General features: G+C 44.8%; 2 protein-coding genes across 2 annotated transcripts; both read left to right on the top strand.

The window, feature by feature from the left end:
* The first annotated feature begins 9686 nt into the window (after positions 1-9686).
* On the top strand, positions 9687-11473 carry LOC128712146 (BTB/POZ domain-containing protein Tiwaz). The gene is made up of 3 exons (XM_053807042.1): positions 9687-10057; positions 10752-10957; positions 11040-11473. The coding sequence occupies exons 1-3, from the start codon at positions 9699-9701 to the stop codon at positions 11471-11473; spliced, it is 999 nt and encodes a 332-aa protein (XP_053663017.1). The 5' UTR covers positions 9687-9698.
* Positions 11474-12242: 769 nt separating this feature from the next.
* LOC128713483 (serine protease 53-like) lies at positions 12243-14182 on the top strand. Its single transcript, XM_053808342.1, has 4 exons — positions 12243-12330; positions 12405-12572; positions 12657-13521; positions 13588-14182. Exons 1-4 carry the CDS (start codon positions 12243-12245, stop codon positions 14180-14182), a joined length of 1716 nt encoding a protein of 571 aa, XP_053664317.1.
* The last annotated feature ends 13473 nt before the right edge of the window (positions 14183-27655 follow it).

Below are 27655 nucleotides of genomic sequence, written 5' to 3'. Positions count from 1 at the left end.
TCGGCAATGAATGTACAATTTTAAGCAACAGATAAATATCACGTTGCATTAAAATATATAAGCTGAAGAAAACTTTCCTCATTATTTCTGCATCTGTTTGTGCTCACTATTGCATCACTTTTCATCAAGTCTTGTAATGCTGCATTAGATAAAATTGATTGGCCGAAATCATAAATAAAATTCCTACAAAAACAAGCAATTTAAATCTGGTTTAATCATCCACATATATTGTTATGCATTTATTTGGACAATAATGCAGACGATAATAATGACAAATGAGTAAATTTCGCTTAACTAAACGTACCAAAACGTCTCCAAATCAAAACAGAAGCGATGTAAAAGCCGCTCCGTAAGCTTCTTCGATTGAAGCAATAGGGAGTAGACACACAGTACGTAGACGCAGAAATGTCCGCGAGCCATTACGGTCTAAGTTTGGTCGGTCGGTCGGTCGGTTGGTTTTCGTATTGGTTCGCCATTCGCGTGTACACCAGCTAACGTTAGGTTGTGCCGTGGTCGAAAAAGGACCCACCCGAAGGATTGCGAAAGGTCCGGGAGAAAACGCGGTGGCACACACGGGCACTGGTCTCGCACTCGCACACGAAAGCAGAGCACATTTTAGAATCTTTGCCTGCCGGGCATGAACCGAAAAGTGGCCCCCGGCTAGTGAGATATAGAATGTCTGATTGTCTTGTTTTACATTATGTTGTGCGGTGCACGGAGTGGGTGAATGTGATCTTACACTGTGTGCCTGTTGGGGAACCGGCGAACTGGCAGGGATGGAAGCTATTGATTCGTCTTGATGGTGAACCATTCCCTGGAGCGCCCGGGAGGTACTCTATGTGCGTTACGTCGGACGGATGGCGAGGATAAGAAAGGCCGTCGTTTGCTGGCAACCGTAGCAACCGGCTGGTCCGGCTATGCTCCAGATGCTAGACCGTGCCAGCGACTCCCAGTGGACGGAAGGCTCGATGGAGCGAACGGCCTAGACTCGAGACCCGGTAATCGGTTATCGGGTACAAGAACATACAGCACCGTCCGCACGCTGCCAGTGCCTTACAGGTTCGATGCGATAGAATAAGGCAATGCCGTTCGATCGAACCCACTGTCAAGATGGCGGCGGGAAAACGGGCGAGCGAAAGCGGAACGAATGTCCCAGGCAAGCGGGTTGGGACAACAGAAAGTCAAAGCCACGTGAACATGGCCCGCGGGAAAAACCGTCCAAAGGCTCGGGCGAGAGCGTCTACGTGGTGTGCGCACCGACCCGGGATATTCCCAAGCACCGCCATTCGAACAGTCCGAAAGGAAAAAAGCCCTCCGGCACGCGAAGCGTTTGGGCTTGGCTCTCGTGTTTCCGAAACCGTTCTTCGCTTCGTCGTAGGACACCGGGCAAGTGCACCGGGATGGAAGGTGGTAAGATATTTGCCTCCTGCAGCTTTGTGAATTGTGATGCAGTTGGTGACGAGGCTCGCGGTGGAAGCGGCTGAGGCGGCGGCGGCGAAAATGGACCTTGCCTTCGGGCAATCGTTCAGCAAAGATGCAAGATGATGGATAGTGGATGCAAATGATCTGGGTGCAATGGGAAGAGGGAAATCAAAAGTTAAAAAAAAACACATACACACACACACACATACACAACGACAATAGCGAGAGAATCGTTGTTGGCTTACAAATAGCGGTTGATTGGAACTTACTGTGCTGAAGGACAAAATGGCACATTCTAGCCTAGGTTTTGTATTGTGTGTTTTGCTGTGAAAGCCACATCGATGGATCTTGTAAAAAACGAAAACTGTTCAAAAATGTTTTCTAGTTGACATAAAACATTGTAAAGTATTATCATTTTTGTTTTAAGTTATATATTCACAATTCAATTGTCGTTAGAAATGGATGTAATTTACAACAATTCCACGCTCAATGGCAATGCGGAATAAAACTGCTTTTTATGATTATTAAATAATTCTTATGAGTCTTCTGGGGAGACATTTCTTTTCGCGGAACTTTTCGATTTGTTTTCGGCGACTCTTTGCTGATCGATTAATTTACAAAAAAAAACAGTTACTTACACACAGTCTCGCACATATCCTACCGCGAAATGCATTTCCTTTCCGGTGTATTTTGCACAGGAAGATAACAAAGTAATGATAAATTTCCTTCCTTCTGCTCTGCTCACATCTTGTTATTGTTAGCTTTTGCTTCGTCGTTGATTTCTCCCATACCGCGCCGCGCAAAACCGGGAGAGCTGATGCACGGACTAAGAATTCGCCCAGGGGATGCAGCGCCGAATCTGCAAGGATGCGTACGATTTCCATTGTTTCCGGACATCGTCCACGTCTTACAGCCGACATGGCGAGCGGGAGAGACTCGTTCACTGATCGATACGAGCACTTCCATCGTATAGGGGGGGAGGGGACCGTCGCGATTGGGGAGTGATAAATTATCGACATCGAAGCACATCGTGCCGCAAAACGTCGCTACAGGTCGCTTCAGGCGTATCCTTCAGCAAACCGAGCGGGAAAACTCCCTTCTCTTTTCCTCTGATCAATGTGATATCGCCATCGCTGTGGTGCCCGCCGGTCGAACATGAACCGAACCTGAACGGAAACCCGTACCGCCCGCTGAACGAGATGGATTTGTTTGCTTTTGCCAGCGGTTTCAGCCGGTCTGGTCGTTGAGTTTTCGCTGCTATTGCTGCTGCTGGTTCAAGTTTCGCGCCAACGAACCCCGCAGCAAAACTAATTCCAAAACCCACGCACCCAAGTGTTGCCTGTGTGCGAGTGGGTGTGTGAGTATGTGTACGTAAACGAAGAGAGAGAGAGAGAAAGAGGTACCCATGTTGGGCTGTACTGAGTGGTAGTGGGATAATGTACTGAGGCTCAAGTTTTTCCAACACCCATCCCATCGCCAAAAAAACAGGAGTGAACGCAAACGAAGGCGAACGAGCGTGGCGGGGCACACGAATAAGTTTGGGTCCTTTTGTGAGCCGTAGGCTTTTACATTTATTTTAATGGCTTTCTGTGGCCCCGAAACCTCGGGGCCTTTCCCCATTTCCCAACCGCGCCATTACCTTTCCTTGCGGTGGAATTTAGAGGACAGCCAATTTCAGGCAATCCTTGCAGGATTTTACGCCGCACGCATGTAGTGCAGGGGATACACAATTTTTGCTTTGCCTTTGTTTTGTAGGCGCACATGTATATTTATTTTGCTCTGTTTATGTTCTGTGTTCGTTTCATTTTCCCTCCTCCGTTACCCTTGTTTGTTGGTGGATCATGCTGATGAAGAAACGACATTTAGCTTTATTTGTGGCGGAATTTCCACGGCATAAAAACCACGACAACTAAACGGTGACCGTTTGATCCGCGCGGATCCGACGGATCCTTGCAGCAGCGTGCAAATGATACACAACGACCGAAAACACACATGACGAAGGTTCATTTACAACGCGGTTTAAACAGAGATTTGCGGACGGGTTGGTACCTTTCCGTTTTTTTTTTCTTTCTTTGTGACTTAACAATAAACCCCACACGGTCATTCTACATTCCCCTTCCTAGAGCCGTAAAAAATGTGCACAAACACATGTCCTAACATGCGAACCCTTTTTTTGTGTTGAAGGGGAAATGCCCAATTTCACCGAAATTCATCCGTTCCTTTGACCTAGTAAGAATCACTTTCCCGTGAACAAATGATACAATTTTCGCGCAACAGTTTGCTCCGATCTCGGGGTTAACTGTAACAACAAACGATGCGGGATCTCATGCTGGGTCACGCCGGTTCCAAGGAAAGCAAACATGCGGATATTGCGCGCTAAATGTATCTGTAGCACGATACCCGCCACGGTTCCGCGTGGTTTTGTAGCTTTGTTTTTTTTATTCCTCTTGGTCTCATCACCTTTTGGTGAAACGAACCTGTTGGAGGGTGATGCAGGATTGGGTTTTCTTCAAATTCGTGTGATATAAGCAATTGTTTTCCTTTTTTTGTGTTAATGACCAATGTCGGATTTCCAGTATGGTTCGCCATGTACATGATGAGTTGGGTATGGTGTGCTTATTTAAAAAGGTCTCTTTGCCCAATTCTGCCAAAACCCAGGCCTACTGACCAACCGCGTATTAACCTTTTTCCCGAAGGGATGCAAAGTACCCTTTGGCTGTTATTTCTTTAGAGAGTTTCCACAGTCTTTGAAGCAGAACAATGGAGGTTAGCACACAAACCACAGCGATATGATGGTCAAACGTTACAATAAATCATAAAATTAAGAAACATTAAAAATATCAATAATAATTTAAAACATAACATATTCGCTTGTATAATATCTCAATATTAAGTCTATGATTTTACCAATTAAAGTTAGGAAATTCAGTTGAGGTTCATTTCATGATCTCCAGGTTTTAAACGCTGCTTTTTTTTAAATAGTCTTAAAATATGCATGAAAAAATATATTATAATTTTGTCTTAAGAAGATAACGCATAAACATAATAATGACAAATTTATATAAAACTGTCAGATAAGTACTATGAGGTTTCAATGGATTTCATTAAATGATGATGCCAATGATGATGTAAATGATGCCAACGGCAAATGAATTAAATAAGCATGATACAAAAAATGACACATTACCTAAGTATACACGAAATCTATGCGAAAACATACATTGTTACTATAGTGCAAATGATTAATTAATTTTTTTTCATCATTGTTTATTAAAAAAGAGAAGTTTTACAGTGCAAAACACAAACAACAAACATGTTTGCAATGTACAGCGCATTAAATATTGTATTGCGTGTAACACAAATACAACAATATTTTTAACCCAGCTATGTGGAAATATACGTTTACAAATAACTATCATGCACCTGACACAAATTTTCGATGCACTTCCAAAAATGTCTGCACTTGCCAACTCGTTGGCAACAAAAATACAATCTCTCAGCGAAGGGAAATGGGAATTATTTATGCTTCGCTGCAACCACCTCGCTGCCGAACGAATGGCGAATACAAAATAAATTAACTTACACGTTAAAAATTAACCCAACCACCAAACGTGCGTCACGTGCGATTTTGCGCTAGGATTTATTATTCCACAAGTATTGCCAACCCGGCGCGTACGTGAACGCCACCTGCAACGGTTGGAGTGGTGGGAAAATTCAATCGCGATGTTGCGAACCGAACCGACACCACCGAAAAATCGAACCAAACCAGTTACAACGTTGGGGAAAGAACCATTTACGGGGTTGAAGTATTTTCCTAACCTTTACCTGGCACCGCACGGAAATGTGAGCCTCCCATGTGTGTGTGTGTGTGTGTGTGTGTGTGTGTGTGTGTGTGTGTGTGTGAGAAAGGGGAGCGGGGAAATGCCGCGAAAATCTCCTGGAAAACCCCCGGACCAGCGGAAGGTGCAACCACGATTGGAGAGGTTCTGTGCCGGTGTCCGGGAATGGGTGAGGGAAATCCGGCTGCACACAGCGTAGGAAAATATTTTTCAGCCATAATTCACCATTCGATTCCGCCCCCGGAGGTAATATATTTTGAATAAATAATCTAAAATGTACAAATTTATCATGCACTATTTATTGGTGTGCATGAACGGGTCTGTGGCTCGATCCACGCACACACACACGTACGTACTCACATACACAGGGGAAACAACACGATCGCTTGGGATAGTTTATGCAAAGTCACATAGCGCAGGCGGACAGTTTTGGACCGAAGTCGGGTCTTTGAAACCAGCAATGTGGTATGCAATCTACGGGGTGGCAGGAGAACACCACCCCCAGATTCCCATAACCCTCCCACCGCCAGACCCGCATTCAACGACGTAAAATCAAATGTGAATACTGTTGGAAGTACCGGTTACCCATTACCTTGCATTGCCTTTCATCCACGACCGGAAAAGAACGCCGCGGCACTAGAAAAAGCCGTGGCCACCGTATCGAAAATATCCATTTAAATGTGCACACCTCCCGTCCAACCCTACCGGCGCACCTTCCTGTGCTTTGTGGGTGCACTTTTGGCCGCCATGTTTCGTTGCCGAATTGTTGCTTTTTTTACTCCTCTTCGGTGCATCCACTGCATTTCACAGCCGAGGCATTTCGATTTTCTGGGGGTACAATTTCTATTTTTCGGATGTACATACTAATTTTCCCGGGATAGTTTACCCGTTCCCCAAACCATGGGTACCAAGCGGAAAAACGGGAATGTTTAACTAAATGGGAAGGCGGGCGGTGCTGGTGCTTAACCTCCGACTTCTACCAAGCGATACCGAGCGACACACGGGGATGAGTCGCCGGGATTCGCAGCTAAAACTATTTAAATTATGAAATGATGAAATACGGCATTAGGATATGCTGCGACAAGCTGCTGGGAGAGAGAAGGCCGCGGAAAGTTTTCAATAAATGGAAAACAAGTGCTGGCATAGTGCGGGAAATTGGCGAATGGCAGTGCACACATTCAAACTCATACAAACACTGCATACTACAGGCCCGTTTGGGGTGAGGTTTGGTTTTTGGAGAGAATTTCGAAAGCGCTTGAGTGCAGGATTTGGGGTTTGGGCTGTATTAGCACCGTGGTGGTCTGATCCGGTGCTATAAGTAGCGTAGAAGGGTTTATTTCAACGCAGTATAATGGATATTTCGAAAACATTTCTAAATAATTAATAATCAAAGGTATCGTTTGTGTGACATATTAATTCGCGATAGTTTGGTAACGTTCTTAAGACATGGCCAGCTCACCAGCGCTCAATTTGAGTGATGTACTGATACAACTCTTACGACAGTTTACCAATTAGCTTTTCATACTTCAGGGATTTCCTCTTAAACTAAGCTAACAATTGCTCGTAGTTGGGACAGAGTTCTTGTCCCAGAACTAGGTGTGGATTTCAAACGCATGTCATAGTCCAATCTCTATTTATTCATATCATATTTTTTCATAGATTTGGGTCGCTGATGTCAGCATAACAACAGCTCTCAGTCCAAACGAAATCACATGCTACGTACGAGAGACGTAAATTTTAGCTATTTTAAATTGAAATACGAGTTACGTTGCCTCTATTAAATTTTAATTGTCGTATAACCCTATTTGCAATCTTCTTAATGTTCAGTAAATAATAATTTCCATGTCTAGTCATCATTAAACCATCTCTCAGCGAGATAATCAAAACTAAGACTCACACAAAAAAGAATAATATTTCCATACGTTTTTTGCCGTACTTCCTCTTTTGTGGAAAGTCTCAAAAAATATCTGTTCAAAAATAAACTACACTGTTACGTTCAGCAACGTAAAACATGAGAATTTTAACAGCTGCCTAACCTATTGCAACATACCACATACCCTAGCCAAACATAATTCATCATGAAATCATCCAGAAAAACAGTCCAAGTCCAAGAGATAAAAATTTTTAACAAAAATAAATGCTTCCTTTCGCTCGATCGCAAACGAGATCCATCAGCACACCAGCATACAGTTAACGCTTCATTGGAAGGATTCATTGAATTTCCATTCCATTTTCCTACCCTTATGTACGACCGCAACACCTGGCTGGCACACCTACTGGAACATTTCCTTTACGAAAGAATAACATATTTCAATGTTTTGTTATTGTTGCACTATTGATGGTCAGCTTTCGGATTGGAAGGGAAGGATTCCTGACCCTCGGATAGTGTACTGTTTCGTATTTTGAGAAGAACAACCGAGAAATGGTCAAACGGGAAGATGTTTCATATGGTAATATGCGAAACTATCTTCACTAGCCAGGCGTAAGGATCCACAACCAAGGGTATTGTTGATGTAAACGGGGGTAATTTTAACAAATTAAAACCAAACTTCGTAACGTGCTTTGCTTTCTGGCGAAGCTGGTTGAAAGATCATGCAAGACTATTGCTGAGTGGTCAAGAAGGTTCTTTGGGAGTTTGAGAGTTACAACAGATGGTCACATACCGCTGACCAGAGGGCATCTACAACTATAACTCAGTCTTGGAAGCCAATGGAGTAGAATGTTTGGTGTCTTGTCAGTGTAAAGGAAAGGTAAAAAGAGGGTTTTAAAATAATATCAGTTGCCTATTACTCATGTCTCGTAACTCATGTTTGTCTGAAGTTTATAAATAGACGGATCAATACTTTATTGTCGATTTTATTGAATTATTGTACTAAAATGTCAAATTTCTGGATTATTTGCATCGTGATCTTGCTGTTCTATTTATAAAAATATTCATATTTACTCAGAAATTACTATTCCAATCTACGAACCAGTTTCGATTTTCCAATTTCTTAAATTATGATCGTTTCCAGAATTCCATATTTGTTCAACCATGTTTCCTTTACTTCGTTCTCTTAAGAGGGTCAAATTAATCGCAATGATTTCAATATTTCCATGTTTCGCCCTTTCGATGAAAGAATAACGGGTTCACAGTGGTGCCTGAGGACACATAATGCGACCTACGCGAGCATTTCCGCGAGTCGGCATTGTAACCAAGCGAACCGGCGATGATGAGCAACGCCCTTGTCACTTTGGGTGCACCAAGGATTTTTTTGTTGTACAACACAGCGCCCTCCATCTTACCTTGTGCAGCCAAAATTCGAAATCATTTTCTGCCGCGATACTCCCAAATTACTACGCCATATTTACCTCTTCTTAGATCCCTCCGGGGTAACCGCGCACGGTACCACGCTCAATCATCACCAATCGTCCGAAAGGAAACCATTCGTCGCAACAGGAATTCATGAGCTGCCCCAAGGACATGCTGTCAAGCTGCGGAGGTCGCCCGAACCATCGGTGCCCAGTGTGCATTTTTGGGTTGTACGGAAAGAGTGAAAAATTCACTTTTGGTACCACGTTTTTTGGCGAGGAACGTTCATATCCCCATCCTTTCGTTTCATTTGCAGCGGATTCAATCCATGATATTGTGTACCGCTTCGGGGAGTGGGGCTTATGTTATGCTTTTTCTGCTGATGTTTTTTTTCGTTTTGTTTTACAATTCCACAAAACTCCACTCTCGTCCATTTCCACACTGCTGTCAAATGAACGCATGAACGCCAACTCCCTGCCGAGGAGCCTTTAGGCAAATCGAACGAACGCGCATCAGAATCGACGGGTGGAGAGATGCGGCAGAGTGAGGGTAATGCAATATATTTATAAAATTATATCGCCCAAAGAAGTGCGGGCATGATTTAATGTACCGAAAAACAGTCACGGATTTGTAAACGACGACACCCTAGCGTTTAACCCACAGCTGGGCACAGCTGGTCCGTGTGGACCTGCGTATGCCCGCAAGGAAAAAGAACTGGACTCTAAAAATGAGCGCGAGAGAGCGAGAGAGAGAACGATAGAGAGAGAGAGAGAGAGAGAGATAAATATGGGCAGAGCTCCAAATATGAGGTCCAGAAGGGTTCACCACGGCGGATACTAGCAAGGGAAGTAGAGTACCGCGGGAAAAGGGCTATGAGAAGTATTAATTATATTTTTTGATAACTTGACAACAGAACACGGCACCACGGTGGTTGCATTGCCTCAGGGGACTCAATTGGACCATGCCAACCACTCCTGCGCTGCACAACCCTTTGCGAGCTTGCGCAGCCGCCCGGTGCAGGTTTCTTCTTTCGCACCCAACACGATCACTTGACACTTGAGGACACTTGGCTACAGTCAGCATATTACATTCCGCTCCCTTTCTCTGCTCTCGTTCTCATCCACAGAAGGAAATGTAACAGCGACATGGAGCGGGACCGTGATCGTGACCGCGATCGCGAACGTGATCGCGCAGCGGAACGGGACGTGAAACCGCTCGAGCCTCGCGACCTGTCCGCGACGCGCCTGTTCACAGCGACGCAGATCAAAATCAGCACCTCGCCCACCACATCGCCAACCATTTCGAACTCGTCCTCGCCCACACCCACCCCACCGATTCCGGCCGTCTCGCCGGCAGTGACCGGTGTTGGTAGTGGATACCATCATTCGAACCACAAGCAGATTACCGGCATACCGTGTGTGGCTGCGGCATCCAAGTACACCGCACCCGTGCACATCGATGTTGGTGGTACGATCTACACCAGCTCGCTGGAAACATTAACCAAGTAAGTAGCGAAGAAGGGTAGATTCATGAATTTACAGCATGAGTACATTGTACTGCAGTTAAGGAATCATTTATTTAGAAGACTCCTGTTCGTTGCAGGAGCTTTAACATGCGAAACACGCGAATTACCTAACTTAATTGAGGTAGCTATTAAGAATGATCAGACTAAGCCAAATTAATAATAGCTATAACAAAGAAATGAGGATTTGAAAAATATGAGATTGTTTATTACTGCCCCACATCGTGAACGAATAATCGGGAATAGACGAGATTGACGAGAGCAATCCTGAGGTAAACTTAAACTCCTGAGGTAAAACTCCTGAGGGCCGGTGTCATTCTCATGACGATCACATTGCTAGACAGGCAAATGATACTGTTCTGCAACTTGGTAATCTTGAGGGCGAGTCGGTGGTGTATTGGTAGCGGCGCCGGTTTCCACACGCTAGGCCCGGTCCAAAATCCCATCCGAACCATTCTTCCGTACGAAGGAGTCTTGAGGTTGTTGTGCCCGTGAAGAAGAAGAATCTTGATATGATAATTATGTCAAGCAGTTTAAATAGCTTAAGATTGTTTGTCATACGCATTACTAAGGGGAAAATGAAGGTTTTATTTGGAATTTGCAATAGAATTAATGCTTTTCGTAACACGTGAGCCATAATTTATCTTTTTTACGCGTTTTTTTTATTTCATGCTAGATATCCCGACTCGCGGCTAGCCAAGCTGTTTAATGGCTGCATCCCGATCGTGCTGGATTCACTCAAGCAACACTATTTTATTGATCGCGATGGAGGTATGTTTCGCCATATACTTAACTTTATGCGCAACTCGAAATTGTTGGTGTCGGAAGACTTCCCAGATCTGGAGCTTTTGCTGGAAGAGGCCAAATATTTCGATATTGTTCGTGAGTATAGCAAGAAGTGGTGTCTGCAGGATTGTCGTTCTCTGAGGGTCTATAATCAAAACTTTTGTTCGTTTACTCTCAGCTATGATCAAGCAGATCGAACATCTGAAGAAAGAGCGCCAGCGTAGCGGGAACGGTATACCACCGTTTGGTGGTAATCGGAGTAAATGCAAGGGCGGCGTACAAACGGACACTACCAACCATGATGTGGTGGCGCTGCACATTTCCCCCGACCTGGGCGAACGCATACTGATCTCGGCCGAGCGGGCCGTGCTGGACGAGGTGTTTCCCGAGACGAACCAGGCGATCCTGGACGCGCGGACCGGTGCCGCCTGGAACCAGTTCGACGGCCGGCAGGTGATACGATTTCCGCTAAACGGCTACTGCAAGCTCAACTCCATCCAGGTGCTGACACGGCTGCTAAATGCGGGCTTCAGCGTCGAGGCCAGCACAGGCGGTGGTGTCGAGACGCAGCAGTTCTCCGAATATTTGCTGATCCGCAAATGTGCGATGTGATAAAGTACTTTCTAAAAGCGTTTAGATCCTTAGCTTTCGAAAAGCCACTCACCCCGTTCACATCCGTTCTGCAATGGGGAATGAGTACGATAATGATGAAACATGCTAGGACAAGCAGGGAGAGAGATACCTACACCTACACACGATGTAAATCGTAATCGCCATGATCGTTACACTTAAAACCCTATACGAATTAGTACAGCATTGTATCAACAACCACCAACCACTTTTTAAACAGTCTCTTTCCTTATGTGGTGCAGCTTGCACAGTTTGCAGGCGCAAGTACTTAAATGATGAATGAAATAAATACATACAAGAGTCCCAAGCGTTTCCGCGCGTACGGGCCAAATAATGCAAACATATTCGATGTAAGTGAAGTGACACAAAACCCTTTACGGTGAACCTCCGATGTACGTGACGCATAGCATAAAATCTAGTTAATTATATATTAGTAGCGGTATACCCTTCTCTTAACTTTATGTTACCTCTTTGTATACTACGTAAGTAGTCGGAACGATCGGTCTGATTAATAAAAAAGAACAAAAGCCAGCTCCCACCATGAAATGTGTGCGTTTTAATGACGTTTGACTTTCGTCAAATGTACGACTCTCCGAATTTGCCGCATCCCTTTGACCATCTCTCGGTGGGTATTCTCTCGCAAAGATCGTTAGCTATATGATGGTTTGTTTTGCAAGAAGCATCTCATTAGGTGAGTCGACGCGCAATCGAACAGTTGTGTCCGTCCTGTTCTTCTCTCGGTCACAGCAGCATGGGAAAGGTTATCAGCGATTGTTGGGGAATCCCGATCGCTTTACTGGTGATACTTACAGTTCAACAAGCTGCCAAAGTTGCTTCGTGTAATTCAGCTTATAAATCAGGCTATTTCGCGTTCACACTGGTTAACGTTTACTTTTCACCTGTTCCTTTTTAGCAACCTGTGGAGTGCGTCGCCTAGCACCGATGGGACTGGTGACAAAAGGTATCAAAGCCGAACCGGGCGATTGGCCGTGGCATGTGGCGCTGTTTGCCCGCGAAAAGACGGCCAAACCCGAGTACAAGTGTGGAGGTTCGATTATCAGCGAAAACTTCATTCTGTCTGGTGAGGAGTTGGACGGACGTACCCTTGTGTAGTAATTGCGCTCTAAAGCAACGTTGCATTTGTGATTTTGTTTTGATTTTGCAGCTGCCCACTGTATACAGGAACCGAACCCGGAACGATACTTCATTAAAGCGGGATTGTACCATCTGTACAACGACACTGACCCTAACGTAGTGCTTTACAACCTGTTCGAGATCATCTTACACCCTAAGTACAACAGTCGTAAGTTCTACAACGACATCGCACTGATGCGTCCTGACCGCGCGATCTCCTTCACTTCGTTCGTCATCTTCCCAATCTGCCTGTGGTCATCGTACAACGCATCGCTGATCGATGTCAGCACCCAGACGGGTATTGCCGTTGGGTTTGGATTCGACGAGTTTCACCGTATCAGTGAAACGCTTCAGCAAGCCGCAATGAAGGTGATCGAGAAAAAGAAGTGCATCGAGCAGCTGCCCGAACATGTGCGCTTTCTGCCACAGGATGCGGGCAAACTGTGTGCCATCGGGACAGAAACGGGCGCTAATGTGTGTTCCGGCGATAGTGGTGGAGGATTGTACTTTGCGAAGAATCAAGTATGGTATTTACGTGGTATTGTGAGTGCCGCCGCCAGGATGGATCTCGACAACGGGGAGTCAACGTGTAATGCGGCACTGCCCGCTACCTACACCGATGTTGCTCAGTACTCGAGCTGGATCAGCGCTCATCAGCGAATGGTTGATGACAGGAATCTTCTCAAGTTGGAAGATTGTGGCATGGCAAAGAACTCGGAAATAGAGGATGAGATGCAGAAACCCGTGTTCAATCAATACCCTTGGAATGTGCTGCTGGAATTCCGACAGCTGGAAAAGGCGCAGATTCATCTGGTGTGCAGCGGAGTGCTCATACACCCACGATATGTACTTACAGTAGGGCACTGCATAGATGGAATATTCAGGAACTACAATCTGTAAGAGTTTTCAAGCAGTTAAAAGAAGTTCAATTAGTACTAATCGGATATTTCTCTCTTCTGCAGCAAATCTGTACGCCTTGGAGAGTACAACATTCGCACGCTGGAAGATTCCGAAGGCAGTACACCAAGCGTAACCACCACGTCTCAGTCAATTGACATCGAGCAAGTGCTCTTCCATCCCAACTACAATGTACCACTGTACTCCAACAATTTGGCACTGTTGAAGCTGAAACATAATGCCGACACAGCCAAACCAAACATCAAGCCAGTATGTCTTCCAAGCATTGACGACTACAAAGAGACTAGTCTGACGCTAAGTGGCTGGAAGCGTAACAAATACCTCTTCCCGAGGTTGGAACGTGACGCAATGAATCTATCGTCGGTAGAGAACTGTCGCGGAGCGTACGAAAAGCTCGGAATACGGCTAGGACCATCGGAAGACATGCTGTGCACGGTGTACAAAAGTCGTCCGAAGGGTCACTGTCACAATTACGCTACGGGATCTCCACTGCAGTACATCAAGCGGGTTGACAAGGTGCCACGTTACTTCCTGGCCGGGTTGATGGTGTTTAACTATCCGTACTGCCGTCCAGAGGGTAATGAGATTTTTGTGAACCTGGACAGTGGAAGCGATTGGATAAAGGAGACGGTGAAATAATTGTTCGTTGCTGAAACTGACGTTTTGTTTTTAAGAACTATATGCATCTAGTTCAATGTTATATTCGTAGTTGGTACATGAAAAAGTTAGTAAGCACGTGTTGCATAAATGAATAATTTGAATTATTTTTCAATATCATATTCAAGTTTGTACATCCATTTTATTTCCAAACAAAATAAATACCGAACATTAATATAAACTTCAAATTTACTATTGGATACACCAGAAGGCGATTTTACTATATTAAAAAGATATTCTACGAAAAGAAGACTTAGGGGTCAAGACATAAATAAGTTATTATATATCACACCCCTATTTGTCCAATATTTGATAAAGAGCTTGAATTCTACATTAGGAAATATTTCCTGGCACGTGGATTGGATTTGCGTGGATTTCGAGTTTTGTAATTTGATGAACGATTAAATACAGCTCAAAAAAGAGCTGTAACGCATTAAGGTGCAACATATTAAACGAAAAAAAAATTAAAATCCGTAATGCTAAACATTTTGGTTAACAGCGGTTGAAGGTAATTTAAACATTCGAACGACATTTCGCCTTACCGCTAGATGGCGCTATTCGTTGTGCATCTTGCGTTAAAGAAATACTTGCTTGCAAGCCAACGTACAAGCGCGCATCAATTACTGCAGTCGGGCATGGCACAGTGGGTGCCGTTCGTGGGTAACCGAGTTTGTATTATCACTTAAATTTCCGGCACAGTTGTTCGAATGTTACAATAATTCATAAAAATACAGATGCGTTGTAAAATTAACACCGAACTGTAATTTTTTTTTTATAAGTTCCTCTTCTCGAATATATTTTAAGCTAATTCAAGGCATCGATAAGTTATTAAACACCACAAAAGTTTCATTGTGGGTCTATCGCATATGTTATTGAAGCTACATTGACAGTCCCTTCAATTGAGTTACCCTCAACCTCCATAATTATAAACGGATAAATACTCGTCAAAATAAAAGAACGTCGAATAATTGTTGAAAAGTAGTCCGATTTTCACTACTCAAAGTATCAGTAATCATTCTTCAACACAGCAGTACCATTCCTGCAACGAAATGCAACGAAACTGCTTATTTCAATGATTTCCACCGGCGAGATTCCTTCACAGCGCTTCGCCAGATATGCATTACTTAGCATCGAAAGGATTTTGATCGAAACATTTCCTCAAAACGCTCGCCGAAGGACCCTCATTGCGCTCGTGCAAGGAAGCTTTGGTAGAGAGGGAGGCTGAAGCGGGGGGAAAAAAACCGGCATGAAGTTGGATACATTCCTGCCCCCTATGTACCGTCCACACATGAACCTACTCAGCATCAGCCGTTCCACGTGTATTGCAACCGCGTCGCTTAACAATTTCCACCAAGCAAAATTTCTTCCGTTTTTTGTTGTTGTTGTTGTTTGGTCTCTCTGTATTTTTCGCATTTTCTTCCTGTGAAAAAAGCATTCCATCCGGACTGCTGGGAGTGATGGGCCAAGAGGGAGCAGCGCGGCGGGAGCAGTCAGGGGAAAAGCGTCCGTACGACGCACGCCCGATACAGCCGGCATTCGCTGGAGGAGGCATTCGCAGTGAACGAGCGTTGTTTTCCCGGTGGAAAGGATGATTGGTGCGGGCAGCGCGTTGGGTAAGTAACTGGTTGTCCTGGTAGCGGGTTGGAAAATACCGACAGCACCGGCAAGAGCGCTCTCGCACTACAAAACCGGCACTCGGAGACCTCGGTGGAACCGATCCGATCGGGTCGCGTTCGTTTCGTCGTTTCATAAATAAACAAGCCGCTTTTCCGGATGCTGTGGTGCCGGCGCGGGGAGTTAGTAAGGGTGCAAAAATGGTGAAAAACAGCGCGCAAACTCTCTTCAATGCCTTGCCAACACGCTCGTGCTGATTCACGATACCCTGTCGACGCGAGCAGGAAAGAGCGTAAAGAGCGAGCCGTTTTCCCATTCATGCAGTCTCTCACGCTGTACGCGCGCTCGCAATTTTCCCGACACTGGAAAAAGCGTCTACCGGTGAAAATTCCCGTTCGGGAAAGCTTCCCCATGGATCCTTCCTCCGGCAGCGACTGAGCGACTGGGAGCGGCTGTGAGATGAACGATCCCGCATCCCTTGCTCATCTCCAACCATCATCAGCATCATCAGCAGCGTCATCTGCCGTCTGCCGTTCGTCGTGGACGGAAAAGTTGCTCGTGCTTTCATTGACTGCGTCTTCACCGGGCCCGTTCGCTCCATCCTTGTCCGGTTGGCCCCACGACAGGACGCCTTCGTCATCAAACCGACCGGCCCGAAGAAGTGGCCCGGTTCGGGTGCCGATGGTGTTGACGCTGACGGTTTGCCAGATGCGAGTAGACGTTCGAGGCCGGCAGATCGCACGAATTTTCGCACGCCACCGTGTGTCGGATACCCGTGTGGACTTTTACGCGCCCGCTGTGCTCAACGGCAGTGGATGGGGGATGTTCACCACGGCTCCTGTCGTCAACACCACCCGTCAAACGTGGTGTTAGTGTGTACACGTGCGCCCGCCTGTGTTTGTGTGCGGTTCCGGTGCGTTCTGATTCGGATCAAATCCACCACAGCTCCACCGTTTCGCTAGCGTCCTGTTTTACGAGCCGAACCCGGGGAAAAGGCATCACCGGCAAGACCAGTGGAAAAGTGCGAATGTGTGAACGTACATGTGTATTTTTGTTGATGGGCGTCCGTGAGTGCTGTTTGTTCCGTTTCCGGTGAAGACAAGCGGAAAACTACAGCCCGTTTTTCCGAATGCTGCACGAGAAGACTCCGCTCTTGCAAAAGCGGATTCCAATTCCCGTAAAGGCATTAAAAGTAAGTTACCATTTCCGTGTAGGAGATCATCTTCAGCAGCATAAATGGGCAGCAATAATCTATATTTTGTGTAATACAGTGAAAGAAGTGAAAGTTCGTGTAAGTCGAAGAATTAATATCTGTTCTTGTAGAATTGTTAAAGTGCTTGTGTGTGCTGAAATCAAATCGTTGCGTTCTGTTACCCTGAAAAAACATTGCAAAAATTCTATTAAACTAAACAAATGTTTGTCTTTTCTTCGTTTTGTTGTGTAAGTTTTAATTCGAAATTTTGATTCGAGTAAAATTAGAAATCATCTCAAACATCTAATTCATGATGGGAAAGTGCTTAAAACGAATTTATATAGACGTGGAATTCAATTTTACTGCTGCAATAATACTGCCTTAAAAGGATAAATAGTTTAATGTTAACAATTTATGACATAAACTTTCACAAAAATAAAGCATTTCAAAAATTATTTCGACTTGAGTTATGTATGCAGTTATGTATCAAAACTACATGTAAATTGTTAACGAATTGTTCTAGGACTTGCATAAAAATTAAGGAGATGCAGTTTTTAAGTTGTTGAGTGCTGCAAATAGAGTTTTCAAATTAGCTATAAAGTATTTCAATGGATTTTGTTAATAAAAAAGTGTGCTCAGTTTAAAAATTCACTATAACGAAAGGAATTTCGAGGTCAAAATGCAACAAAACGCTTTAAAAGCGATGGACAAATAAATTAGCAAAAAAAATGAAGTATCAAAGATCATATAGAAATGAAACCTGAGGTAACTCCCGTAGTGTACGGTGTTCCAGGAAGGATGTTCCATCAAAAGAAAGTTTGTTTTTTGTTTTCATGAGCGTCTGGCAGAGTTTGGCGAGGTTGTGCAGACAGTGATCCTACAAATCGAGCGATGTTGAATCCAAACACCAAAAAACACACACACACAAAGCCAGGCTGCTCCGAATCAAGCATCACGCTGTGAAATGATCTCATTTTTTAAACAAAAGCATCCAGCTGCAGCATCCGATGCTCAAAAATAGCTGCCCTTCGCCTGCCTGGAAATAGAATGGAGCTGGCAAAAGATGTTTTATTTGCTTCGCACAACCTACCCCACCATAACAGGGTTGGGGATGCAAATTATTGGTTGCATTGGGAAGAAAGGAGAAAAAAATATAACATTTTTAAAACCAACCTTGACTCGCCATTTTTACTTCACGGCGTAAAGCGTATAGCTTCCGCCCAAGAAAACGGCTACCAGTCGATGGCGGAGTTATTGAACTCCCCTGCTGCCAGTTTGTTTCCTGCTCAACCGAGGTTCGTCTGTGCGCCGGCGATGCGATTCTAGGACCCCTAGAACGCGTGGAACTAATTAAAAAGTCAAATCACATCATAACCTTCTCGCCCTCTCTCCGTCTCTCGTTTCTGTACCGCAAGTAGAATGTTTAGTTAATATGTACAAACAGTGTCCAGTGTTGAGGGGACTATTTGTACGACGGCAGGAACAGTGTGTGGGTGCGTGATAATGGATTAGAAGCCACGCGGATTCTAGCCGTCCCCGCTTGTTGGAAACCCGTGAGCCTTCTAACGCGACAAATGGCTGGCAAATTATGTGCTACGTCATCAGTTGGGGGTAGGGAGGTCACTGGCTGGCGGTCTCCGAACGTCCGCAAATGTCCAAGGCGGATTGGTGAGGGTTCGACATTTTAGGAGGGTGCGCTTTTGAACAGCGAACACAACAACTTTATTGGACCCTAGCATAAAACTAGAAAAACTTGAAACTGTGTATGTGTGTCTATGACGTTGACGTAGGGACGCTTTAATGTGTTCTTCCCCCGTTTCATTTCATTGGCCTCGCGCCCCTCACCCGAACGCAACCCAACCGTAACCCGAAATCCGACAAACGCATGGGTCCGGAAAAGGGGGGAAAAATCGTACCAATTTTCCCTGCCCCAGCCCTTCCCGCCGGGCCGGAACCATTTTTCCTTTGTTTTGGTTTTTAGCCCGGGAAAAGGTCATGCTTTTTCCCGTTTTTCATCCGGCGAATCGGAGCTCCATTTGTTGTGGCTCCGGTCTGACGGTAAGGGTGGCCCGGAGTTAAAGTTTAGCAGGCGAAACAATGAAGCATCATGGTGGCTGATACGCGGTGAAAAAACAGCCATTTTTTATGATTGAAGAAAACTTGGAAAATGCATCATCATTTCGCGTTAGAATTGTTTTATATAAAAGTCATTTTTGTTTCCTTTTTTTGCTCTTTATTTAAATTGCAACACACAACAAAACATAAAATACAAAAATAAAAAAAACCCCTTCCAAATCGTTCACCAAATCGCTCATATGCTGCCTTTACTTTCCTCTTTAACGATTGCGATAGACGTAAAACGCGCTCATAAAAATCACATCACACGTTGATCGATTTGTTTTTCGTGTTCTTCAACGAAGGGAACTTTAAACGGCGCTGCGTTCCGCGGAGGCTTCAACAAATCTGGCCCTATCTAATCTGTAAGCGATTGAAACGCGATGTCTTCAAAGTTCAAACGAAGAGTAGAAATTAAAAAAAGACTCAACAATCGAACGTTAAAACTCGTAAAATAATGGTAGATTAAAGGAAGTATTAGCAGAACCGTCCCACATCATGGAAAACAATATGTAAATAACATTAACCGATGCTTGGCAAATGGGATGTGTATGTGTGTGCGTCTTTTTATATTTACTTTCTTAACGACTTTACTGCACGTTGGCGCAATTTGTTATCAAAAGCGACGCGCAGCATTAAATTCCTTGCCGATGCTATGACGCACACTATCACCCGCGCAAACGGGTGCCATTTTTAACCCTTCCATTCATCTACATTCCATTCTATTTGTAAGGGCAGAGGGTCTCAAGCGTCTGGGTTGATGCTACAGCACAGACACCTCGTCTATTATCATCCAGCGTCTTCAACTCACAACCATACGGTCTATGGCATGGAAGTTATCAACCTGTTGTACAGTCGCTTCCAGTTCGCCGATCGCAGCAGCTTGAGAGCCACTGAGTTAAAGGGGCTATTGCGTTTTCTCTTTCAATTCTCTTTCTTATCGGCGGTCTCACTCTAGCGGGTTTGGATAGAAGAGGAGGGCTATCGCGATCGCACACACACTTCGAAAGTATGTTTGCGGACAGGTTCGATCGTACGCACTGCATGCCGTTGGATCGAACTATTTTTGGGAAGAAAAAAAAGCCATCCGAGAGAGGTGAGAAAGAATAACAAAGAGTAATGTGAGGATGAGACCAAAAGTTTCTTACTCAAAATTATAATGAAAATGTAACTCTTTCTTGATATAGTTTTATGTGAAAGGAAATATTAAAGTAAACATTAACTGACAATTGAGTAATTCTTGATCGTTTCTAAGGTTATTTGACTCTTAACGAATACCCCTCGTATTCTTCAACGGGGTTACCAACTTCTAGTGCAACCCTCGCATGTGTGCAAGCCTCTTGCATCGGCGCTCACAGCTCTCTCGCTCTCGCGCGCTTCACAAGCAGTCACGCTGTAGCGGCTTGACCGGTCCAAACAGAAACCCAAGCCAGGGGGACCCTCAGCGTCGGCGTGATGTCAGCGGTGACTTCAGTTTTTTTTTAGAAGCCGGTGCGAGTCAACACGAATGCAACGTGCGTCCGCGTCCCTATTCGTTTTCTGGTTGTTCCCAAAAGCACAACACGCAGCGTCCTCGTCGTTTCCGGTGCGTTGTGGTCATTGTGAATAGTGCGTGTAAGTGTGGCTTTTCCGTTGCTTTCAATGGGCATCGTGTACTGTTCTTCTCAGAACGCTTCCCCAGCCAACAATTTTGGCTCCAAAGCGTGCCCGTGAAGGAAGGGTCAAGATCACTTTCTCTTTCACCGGTCTGCAATGGCGCGAGTCGTCCATAATCTAGCCATGAATTGCGTTGGATGCTGTGTGTGGTGTGTGTCGGTATGGTCGGCGGTGTTGCGATGGGAGCCGGTTGGTGATTGTGATCCCCAGTCCTAACGCAACACACAAACCGTTTCGGTGCGTTGGTGGTGTGTGCATTCAGATAAATAATCATTTCCGCCATTGGGACGCGCACAGTCTTGTCGGGTGAGGAAGGAACCCTGTGGCCAGGGTGGCGTGGTGTGCGGAGGGCACATTTTTTTGACCTTCTCCCTCCATACCCCAAACCCGGATCCCAGAAATAGAAATAGAACTGGGAATTCTTTCCACGCGCGCTGGAATTATTGAATATTCCATTCTGTGGCCGCACACGCATACATTGGGCAATTCGGGCGAAGAAAGACAACCGTTTGGTTCCACTGTTCTTTCCCTCCGGATTGTTTGACTAGTGCCATTGTTGGATAAATGGCTAGTAGTAGAAAGTAGTGCGAGGCTGGGATGTGAGCTGTCAAACACTATGGGAGAGTCTTGTCAGCTGGTCTGTGGATGAGGTGTCGATCAACTGATTTAAGTGGGGATGCTCTTGTCACTGGATATCTTTGCCGAGCATGAAGGTCCTAATTATTTATTCTTTCCCTCTACTTTTAGCTCATCAGACATATTGGAGAGATTCTACTGGATGCATAAAAGCAGAAACCGTGACAGAAAGTGGATCGAACTGTGGATGTGTTCTGGGTGGAAAGAATTCCAACCCAAAACAAGCACTCTATCAACTGTTGTATTGTTGTGCAAGCAGAAAAACTAACGTGTGCAAAAGTGAGCCAGTTGTGAAGAAGTTTGATAAATTACACACGCCTGTGAGAGTGTTTCTTTCACCAAAATACACCATAAAGATGTCTGGAGAATGGTTCTTTTGGTAGCACAATAGTAACGTTTACGATCGTCAAATGTCGTCTAACAAGCCAGTGAGATAAATTTGGCAACGTGTAGAAGAATAAACATGCAAAATGTTATCTTTATAACGTTCTTAGGCCGCATTAAACGCATTGGTGATGAATTCTAGTTAATTCTAGCTGTTAATTTTGCAGCAATCGAAGTAACCGCTGCTTCCCGCCATTCGCAAGGTTCTCGTGGTACCAGTATGGCTTAGAAGAAGTGAGTTTCTAACGCAAAGGCGAAGTTCTCGATACCAAAAATGATTCGAAGGGCAAGAAAACACGTGTATGGAAAGGATTGAATAGGCCTCACATATATCCGGTAATCGATAATAATAGAAAGAATAAAAGTTTAAAGATCACTTTCAATTCTCGCTCAAGTGTTTGCATGTGTGCGTGTAAATTCCAATCAAGTGTGAATTTGTGCCATATGATAAAGCGTCGAAATCAGCCAAGAAGTTGCAAAACAAGAAAATTTAACCGATCGCAAGTGTTCGCAAGAAAACGAGAAGCATCGAGAAAACACCCCGCTGAAAGAAGTTTTGCTCAAGTGATAGCGTGAAGAAAAGAAAAAAAAACGAGTGAGAAGTGCGAAAAAGTTTTTTCCACGGTGTGTGAAAATCAAGAAGCATACGAATTTCCATTTCATGCGCGACTCGCGCTTGTGTGTGTGTGTGGATGATTTGTTTTTTTTTGTTCACTTGTTTTTACTTCGACGTGTGAAGTCAACCCAGCAACGTTCACCCCACGACGTGCGGATGTAAACAAAGCGCCAAATTGAGCAGTCACGAAGAAAAGCAGCCGAGTTCCAGCCGCATTCCTACGCAAGCGGCTGCAACTGGTGGAAAAGCTAAAACGAGCTAGAAAGTGTGGATCAAAACCTCGCACAGCAGGAGGAGTGATTGCAGTGTAATGCAACAGCATTATTAATCATCGATGATTGTTCTGATTTTTCGCTGCCCCTATCGCTGTAAAGAGCTGTTGCTGTAGTAACGGTGAGAGGCGCTGGTGAAGATATCTGTTTGAGGTTGTTTAGTGTGCAGCATTCGTGTACGTGCGTGGTGTCTGTGAGCAATTAAGCGAAGGAGGCTGTGCTTTTTTTGTTGTGTGTAAAAAGTGTTTTACGTAGCGAAGGAAGTAGTCGAAGAATCATAAGTATTATTGGCAGTGTACATGTGCAGTGCATTTAGGCGAATGTGGCGCTAGAAGAGTAGTGTACGAAGAGCATATTGCTACACTAGATTTGTTTTCCGTGTGTGAGAGTGTTTGTGTTTGTCGTCATCAAGAATCAAGTTACCAGCAACCAGAACGCCCAACGATGGATATACTGCCGAGTGGAAGCATTTTCCGGGAGCTCCAAATCATCCACGAAACAGGCTGCTTCTCGTCCGAGTCCTCCTTCGAGGATCAATGGCAACAGGTATGCTTTTTGGGTTGATGGCTGTTGCTCTTTCTGCTTCTTTTCTTCTTTTCTTTTCAAAAAGAAGTTCTTTTTGTTTGCCTTAAACGATGGCTGAAAGCCGCTTATCAGTCAGCAGAAGTAATCATTCTGCAGTGTTTAATGTCACCTTATCAGTGATTGTACCATTACTGACTCAACTTCACTGGAAATGTCATTACGGACGCATTGTGGCTGACGATTGCCGGCAAGGAAAGAATTTGTATTTTTCAATTTGAAGCATAACGTCACGAGAATTCAAAATGTGATTAGACCTTTATGCAATAATGCATCATATAAGCAATATAGCTTATATAGAAACTGAACCGACAATGGAGTGGTCTAGAAAATTTATTTCAAACACGTTCAAGGTTTCGGTAAAAATCGTGAGAAAATGAATGGCAGCTCATCATAATACGCAAGTGAAGAATTCGACACTCGAAGAATTCAAGTAGCGCCTATCCCTCGCTACGCTCTACCATCCGCTGATGAATAGCCGAGAGGTCAAATATTGTTTATGATCGTTTTTACTGGTTTCTTTCATCCTCCCCCCCCCACCATCCAAAACCACACCACCAAATAGTGTTCTCGAGAAATGGAAGACATTTTCCAGAAGCCGCGGTGTGCACAAGATGATGGTCTGGCTTGTGCCTCCGGGAACGACCCCGGGAATATAGGTTCGAGTGGACGGAAGAGTTAGCAATAGGGTTTTCCCGGGAAAATGAGAAAAAGGTGACCACCCGAAACGACGATGTGAATCGGCGACCGGAAATCATAGGGGAGGCAGATTTACTCATCATTCCGTAACGGTGAATGGCGTTCTATGGATATGGTTTCTTGGGAAAGGAAAGTGTTGTAAGCTTGTATGATCTCACAGTACAAAAAAAAAAAAACAGTTTACTCGAGGATGTTTGGTTCGACCGGATGAGTTTGTTTGAAATTGTGCCAAATATTGGCCTACATTTAGACATTTTTAAATGGCAAATAAAATTGAAAGTTTACTCATAGCAATAGAATGTTATTGAATGATATTCTGTTCTTGCTTAGTCAAAGCGGTACAATTTGTAAATAATTATTAGCGAGAGTAAAGAGCGGCGTGTGTTTACAAATATTTATTTACTCTTATTTGCTTATTAGACCAAATTGAGATTATTTTCGACGCTCGTTGTAATCACACTTTGACTTCGATTTAGACAACTCAGTATCTTTAGGCAAGTGTTTTGAAATCGAATGCCTTCAACAAAGAATTGTTTAAACTTTAGTATAAGAAGAAAAAGGTGGAGGTCTATGAATTTTGAGACTCAATTGATTTTTTACCAAGTAAATAAGTATCTGACAAGTGATATCATCTCCACGAACGACCGATCCAGATTAGATTTGGTCGACGAACTTAAGTGTATTGGGCTGTGCGTCAATGTTTGAGACTTGCTTATCACTTTCGCAGCTATAAAGTTTAAAAGAAGTTTCAGTATAAATGGAAACAAATCGTCAGATTCTCATAGTGTGTTTGTTTTATCTAGCTGAGAAGATATAATTCCCGGGAATTGCTAGAGGAGCTTTTAAGGTACAAGATTTTCGTTTTCTTTCAAAACTGTTTTGCCTTTATTCGCGTAACATAACCATCGCGAATAAATAATGTTGGTAATAGCAGGTCGTTAAATCTAAAATTTTCTACAAACTTGGTAAAACTTCCCCAATTTAAGCGATCTTTTAAACCGAAATCCCGAAATCCCCATCCCGAAAGCGGGCCAATAAAAGGCCTCTTTAAGTGTGGCTCTTGCTTCGTCAATAATCATACATCTTGTTCCTTTGCGGAACAAGTACAAGCACCACCGAACCATTCTTTAAACGATCAGCAAAAGTAACGCGTAACGCGGGCAGGAACCACCGGCAGCGCTTCCGGTGTACACCTTACAGAAATGTTTCGTCCGCCCAGCACCTATCCTGCACCATGCTGTGCTAATGACGTGTAGGTAAATGTACCTGTCCGCACCGCATTAGCGGCCCGGTTGGCCGGGGGTCGCTGATGTGCCTTGTGTATTATGCTCTGGTTTTGGTGCGTTGCTTCTTTTCGGACATTAGCTATCCCAACTGAACCGTGGCTGCGTTTATGAGGGGAAGAAATGGCGTGGAGATGGGGACCCAGAAGCTGGGCAAATCTTTCGCTTACCACCGTTTTCTTTTCCCCATGGGAAAGTATTTGGTGCTGTGCTCGAAAAACGAACGAAAATCGCAGAATCAGTGAACTGCAGAACATCCATGGCGATGGGACGGGCAAAAAAGGAAACGAAGGAAACGGATCCTTTACCGTGTTGCGGTGTAGAAGGAGAAGGGTGTTCCGGAAAAGCGCGTTACGCCATCTTCACGGTTTCGCACTTTTTTCGCCGCTAGCAAAAGAAATGCTTTCTCCCCATTTTCCCTTTCCCCGCTCTGTGTCCTTTTGCGGCGGAGCGTCTCTAAAGCAACCGGAAGTCGATCAGAAAGTAAGCCAGCATCATCGTTTTCCATCATCAGACCAGAGGAACATCATCATCATCATCATCATCAGCGACAACACGGTGCAGTCATAAAAGATGGTAGGAAAATCTTGTTTTGCGAAAATCCCACCCCAATGCAGACGGTACAGGGGTGGGGGAAAATAGGAATGAATGTAACCATAGGAACGGCATCCTGCCGGGGTGTGCGTCGTCGTCTTGTGATCGTCCTCCAGAGCAACACTGTGTCGGTGTGTGTTTGTGTGTGAGGCTATATTACCGCGTGGAACTATCCATGTTTCCACTGCGGGTGGCTCTATTTTGCCAGCTGCTTTGCTTGCTGAAGGCGACGTGCTGGCTGCCGAAGCGCACATAATAAGCGAGAAAAACTGGAAGCAAAACTCGGCTCCTTAAACAAGCTATAATTTTCTGTCCGGTCGCCGGCACCGCTAGCTGTTTGGACGGGAACACACAGAAAATGGTGTCCCGTGCTTTCCCCCGGCCCCCCATCTCCGACCCTCCCCCATTGCCATGTTATTTTGCTCCCCAAACCGCGTGGAAAATCGCGCACGAAACAGTGGTGGAAAGAAAATGCGGATGTCGTAGCTTTGGTCCTTTGCTTTTGTTTTGCCTTTAAAAGGAGCTACTTCGTACTCGTTTGCTACAGACACTCACGCAGGGACACATACACACACAAACACACTATCCCATACATACACATGAAGGAAAACAGCGAAGCTAATATCATTGCGAAAACCCGTGCTGTTTCGTTTCCTTAGCTTAACGCGCATTTCTCCCTCTATAACTTCCAACCCGTCGCGAGACCTTCAATGTACGGTTATGGGGAAAAGGTTACCAAAGGTCTACCGTACAGGATTTTCCTCAAGTGAACCAGAAGGTTTTCCCGTCCTCCCGTCTACACCCTCTGGCACCACACGTTAATGTTGATACGATCAAATCTAGCTCGGATATATGCGCCGCATACAAACGAAATTTGCTACCCTTCACCCGTGTTTTCCTTCATTGCCTCCTTTATTTGTCGCCCAACCGTCCCGGAAAAGCGAAACGAGCGAGACGAAGAGGAGAAAGAAAAATCCGCGACGTTTTTCCGCAGCTTGTGTGTGTGTGTGTGGATAAAAGCGAATGCGCGCTTTTTCCACCCTTGCCGCCTCTTCCCTCACACAGGCTTTCCAGTTCCACCCGCCAAACCCCCCATTTTTCCGCCGCTCGTTAAGGGTTTTTCCGCCGTGCTCCGTTCACTTTCCTTCGGTTTACGGTTTCCAGTAACTGAGGTAATATTTTCTGCCTTGTTCCCTCCGCACCCACCCTCTTGCCGCCCCGCATAAGACCCTGATGCCCGGTAACAAACTCCTCCTTACCGTGCGGTTCACTGCAGTCTATTTTTAAGAAAATATTTTATTGCCTTAATATTTTTGTAGGGTCTCTGCTTTGCTGTTTACTTTGTGTTGCTGTGCGTGCTCGCGCCTCCACCACCGGTTGCCCGGCCCCTTCACGCCCCGGTTCGGTTATGGTTCATCGAGTCACGCCACGGCCACGGTACAAAACCGTGAAATAAAGCGTGCGACAAGGAAATTTTTCCCGCCAAACAGGAATAAAAAGAGCCGGGACAGACAAAAGCAAGCTAATACACATTCTTACATTCCGGCAACCTTGGTAACGTTTTCCACCGGCTGGCACCTTGGGTTGGCGTGTTTTTCCCCCATTTTCATGAGGTTGGCTCACTTTATCCGCATCGGGCCAATCTTTTACTTAGATCGAGATCAGAGTGGGTAAAGTTCTATACGCGAGAACGCTCCGGAAAATCCTTCAAAACCGGCTGGAAAGTAAATGTCACCTGCCGCTGATGCGTATCCGGGTATGGGACGGTGTTTTGCCTTAGGTTTTGCTGGATGCTGGACAAACAGAGAAAGA

This window comes from Anopheles marshallii, chromosome 3, assembly GCF_943734725.1.
Source record: "Anopheles marshallii chromosome 3, idAnoMarsDA_429_01, whole genome shotgun sequence".
Classification (NCBI taxonomy): Eukaryota; Metazoa; Arthropoda; class Insecta; order Diptera; family Culicidae; genus Anopheles; species Anopheles marshallii.
The sequence above is the reverse complement of the archived record's forward strand: the minus strand, read 5'-3'. Positions and strand labels throughout refer to the sequence as shown.

What these genes read in the sequence shown, in the direction of transcription:
- LOC128712146 (XM_053807042.1), top strand. Translation starts at nt 9,699, where the DNA reads ATGGAGCGGGACCGTGATCGTGACCGCGATCGCGAACGTGATCGCGCA. An exon ending in TCGCTGGAAACATTAACCAA is followed by an intron (nt 10,058 to 10,751) that starts GTAAGTAGCGAA and finishes ATTTCATGCTAG; the next exon opens with ATATCCCGACTCGCGGCTAG. An exon ending in CAAATATTTCGATATTGTTC is followed by an intron (nt 10,958 to 11,039) that starts GTGAGTATAGCA and finishes GTTTACTCTCAG; the next exon opens with CTATGATCAAGCAGATCGAA.
- LOC128713483 (XM_053808342.1), top strand. Translation starts at nt 12,243, where the DNA reads ATGGGAAAGGTTATCAGCGATTGTTGGGGAATCCCGATCGCTTTACTG. An exon ending in CGAAAACTTCATTCTGTCTG is followed by an intron (nt 12,573 to 12,656) that starts GTGAGGAGTTGG and finishes TTGATTTTGCAG; the next exon opens with CTGCCCACTGTATACAGGAA. An exon ending in ATATTCAGGAACTACAATCT is followed by an intron (nt 13,522 to 13,587) that starts GTAAGAGTTTTC and finishes TCTCTTCTGCAG; the next exon opens with CAAATCTGTACGCCTTGGAG.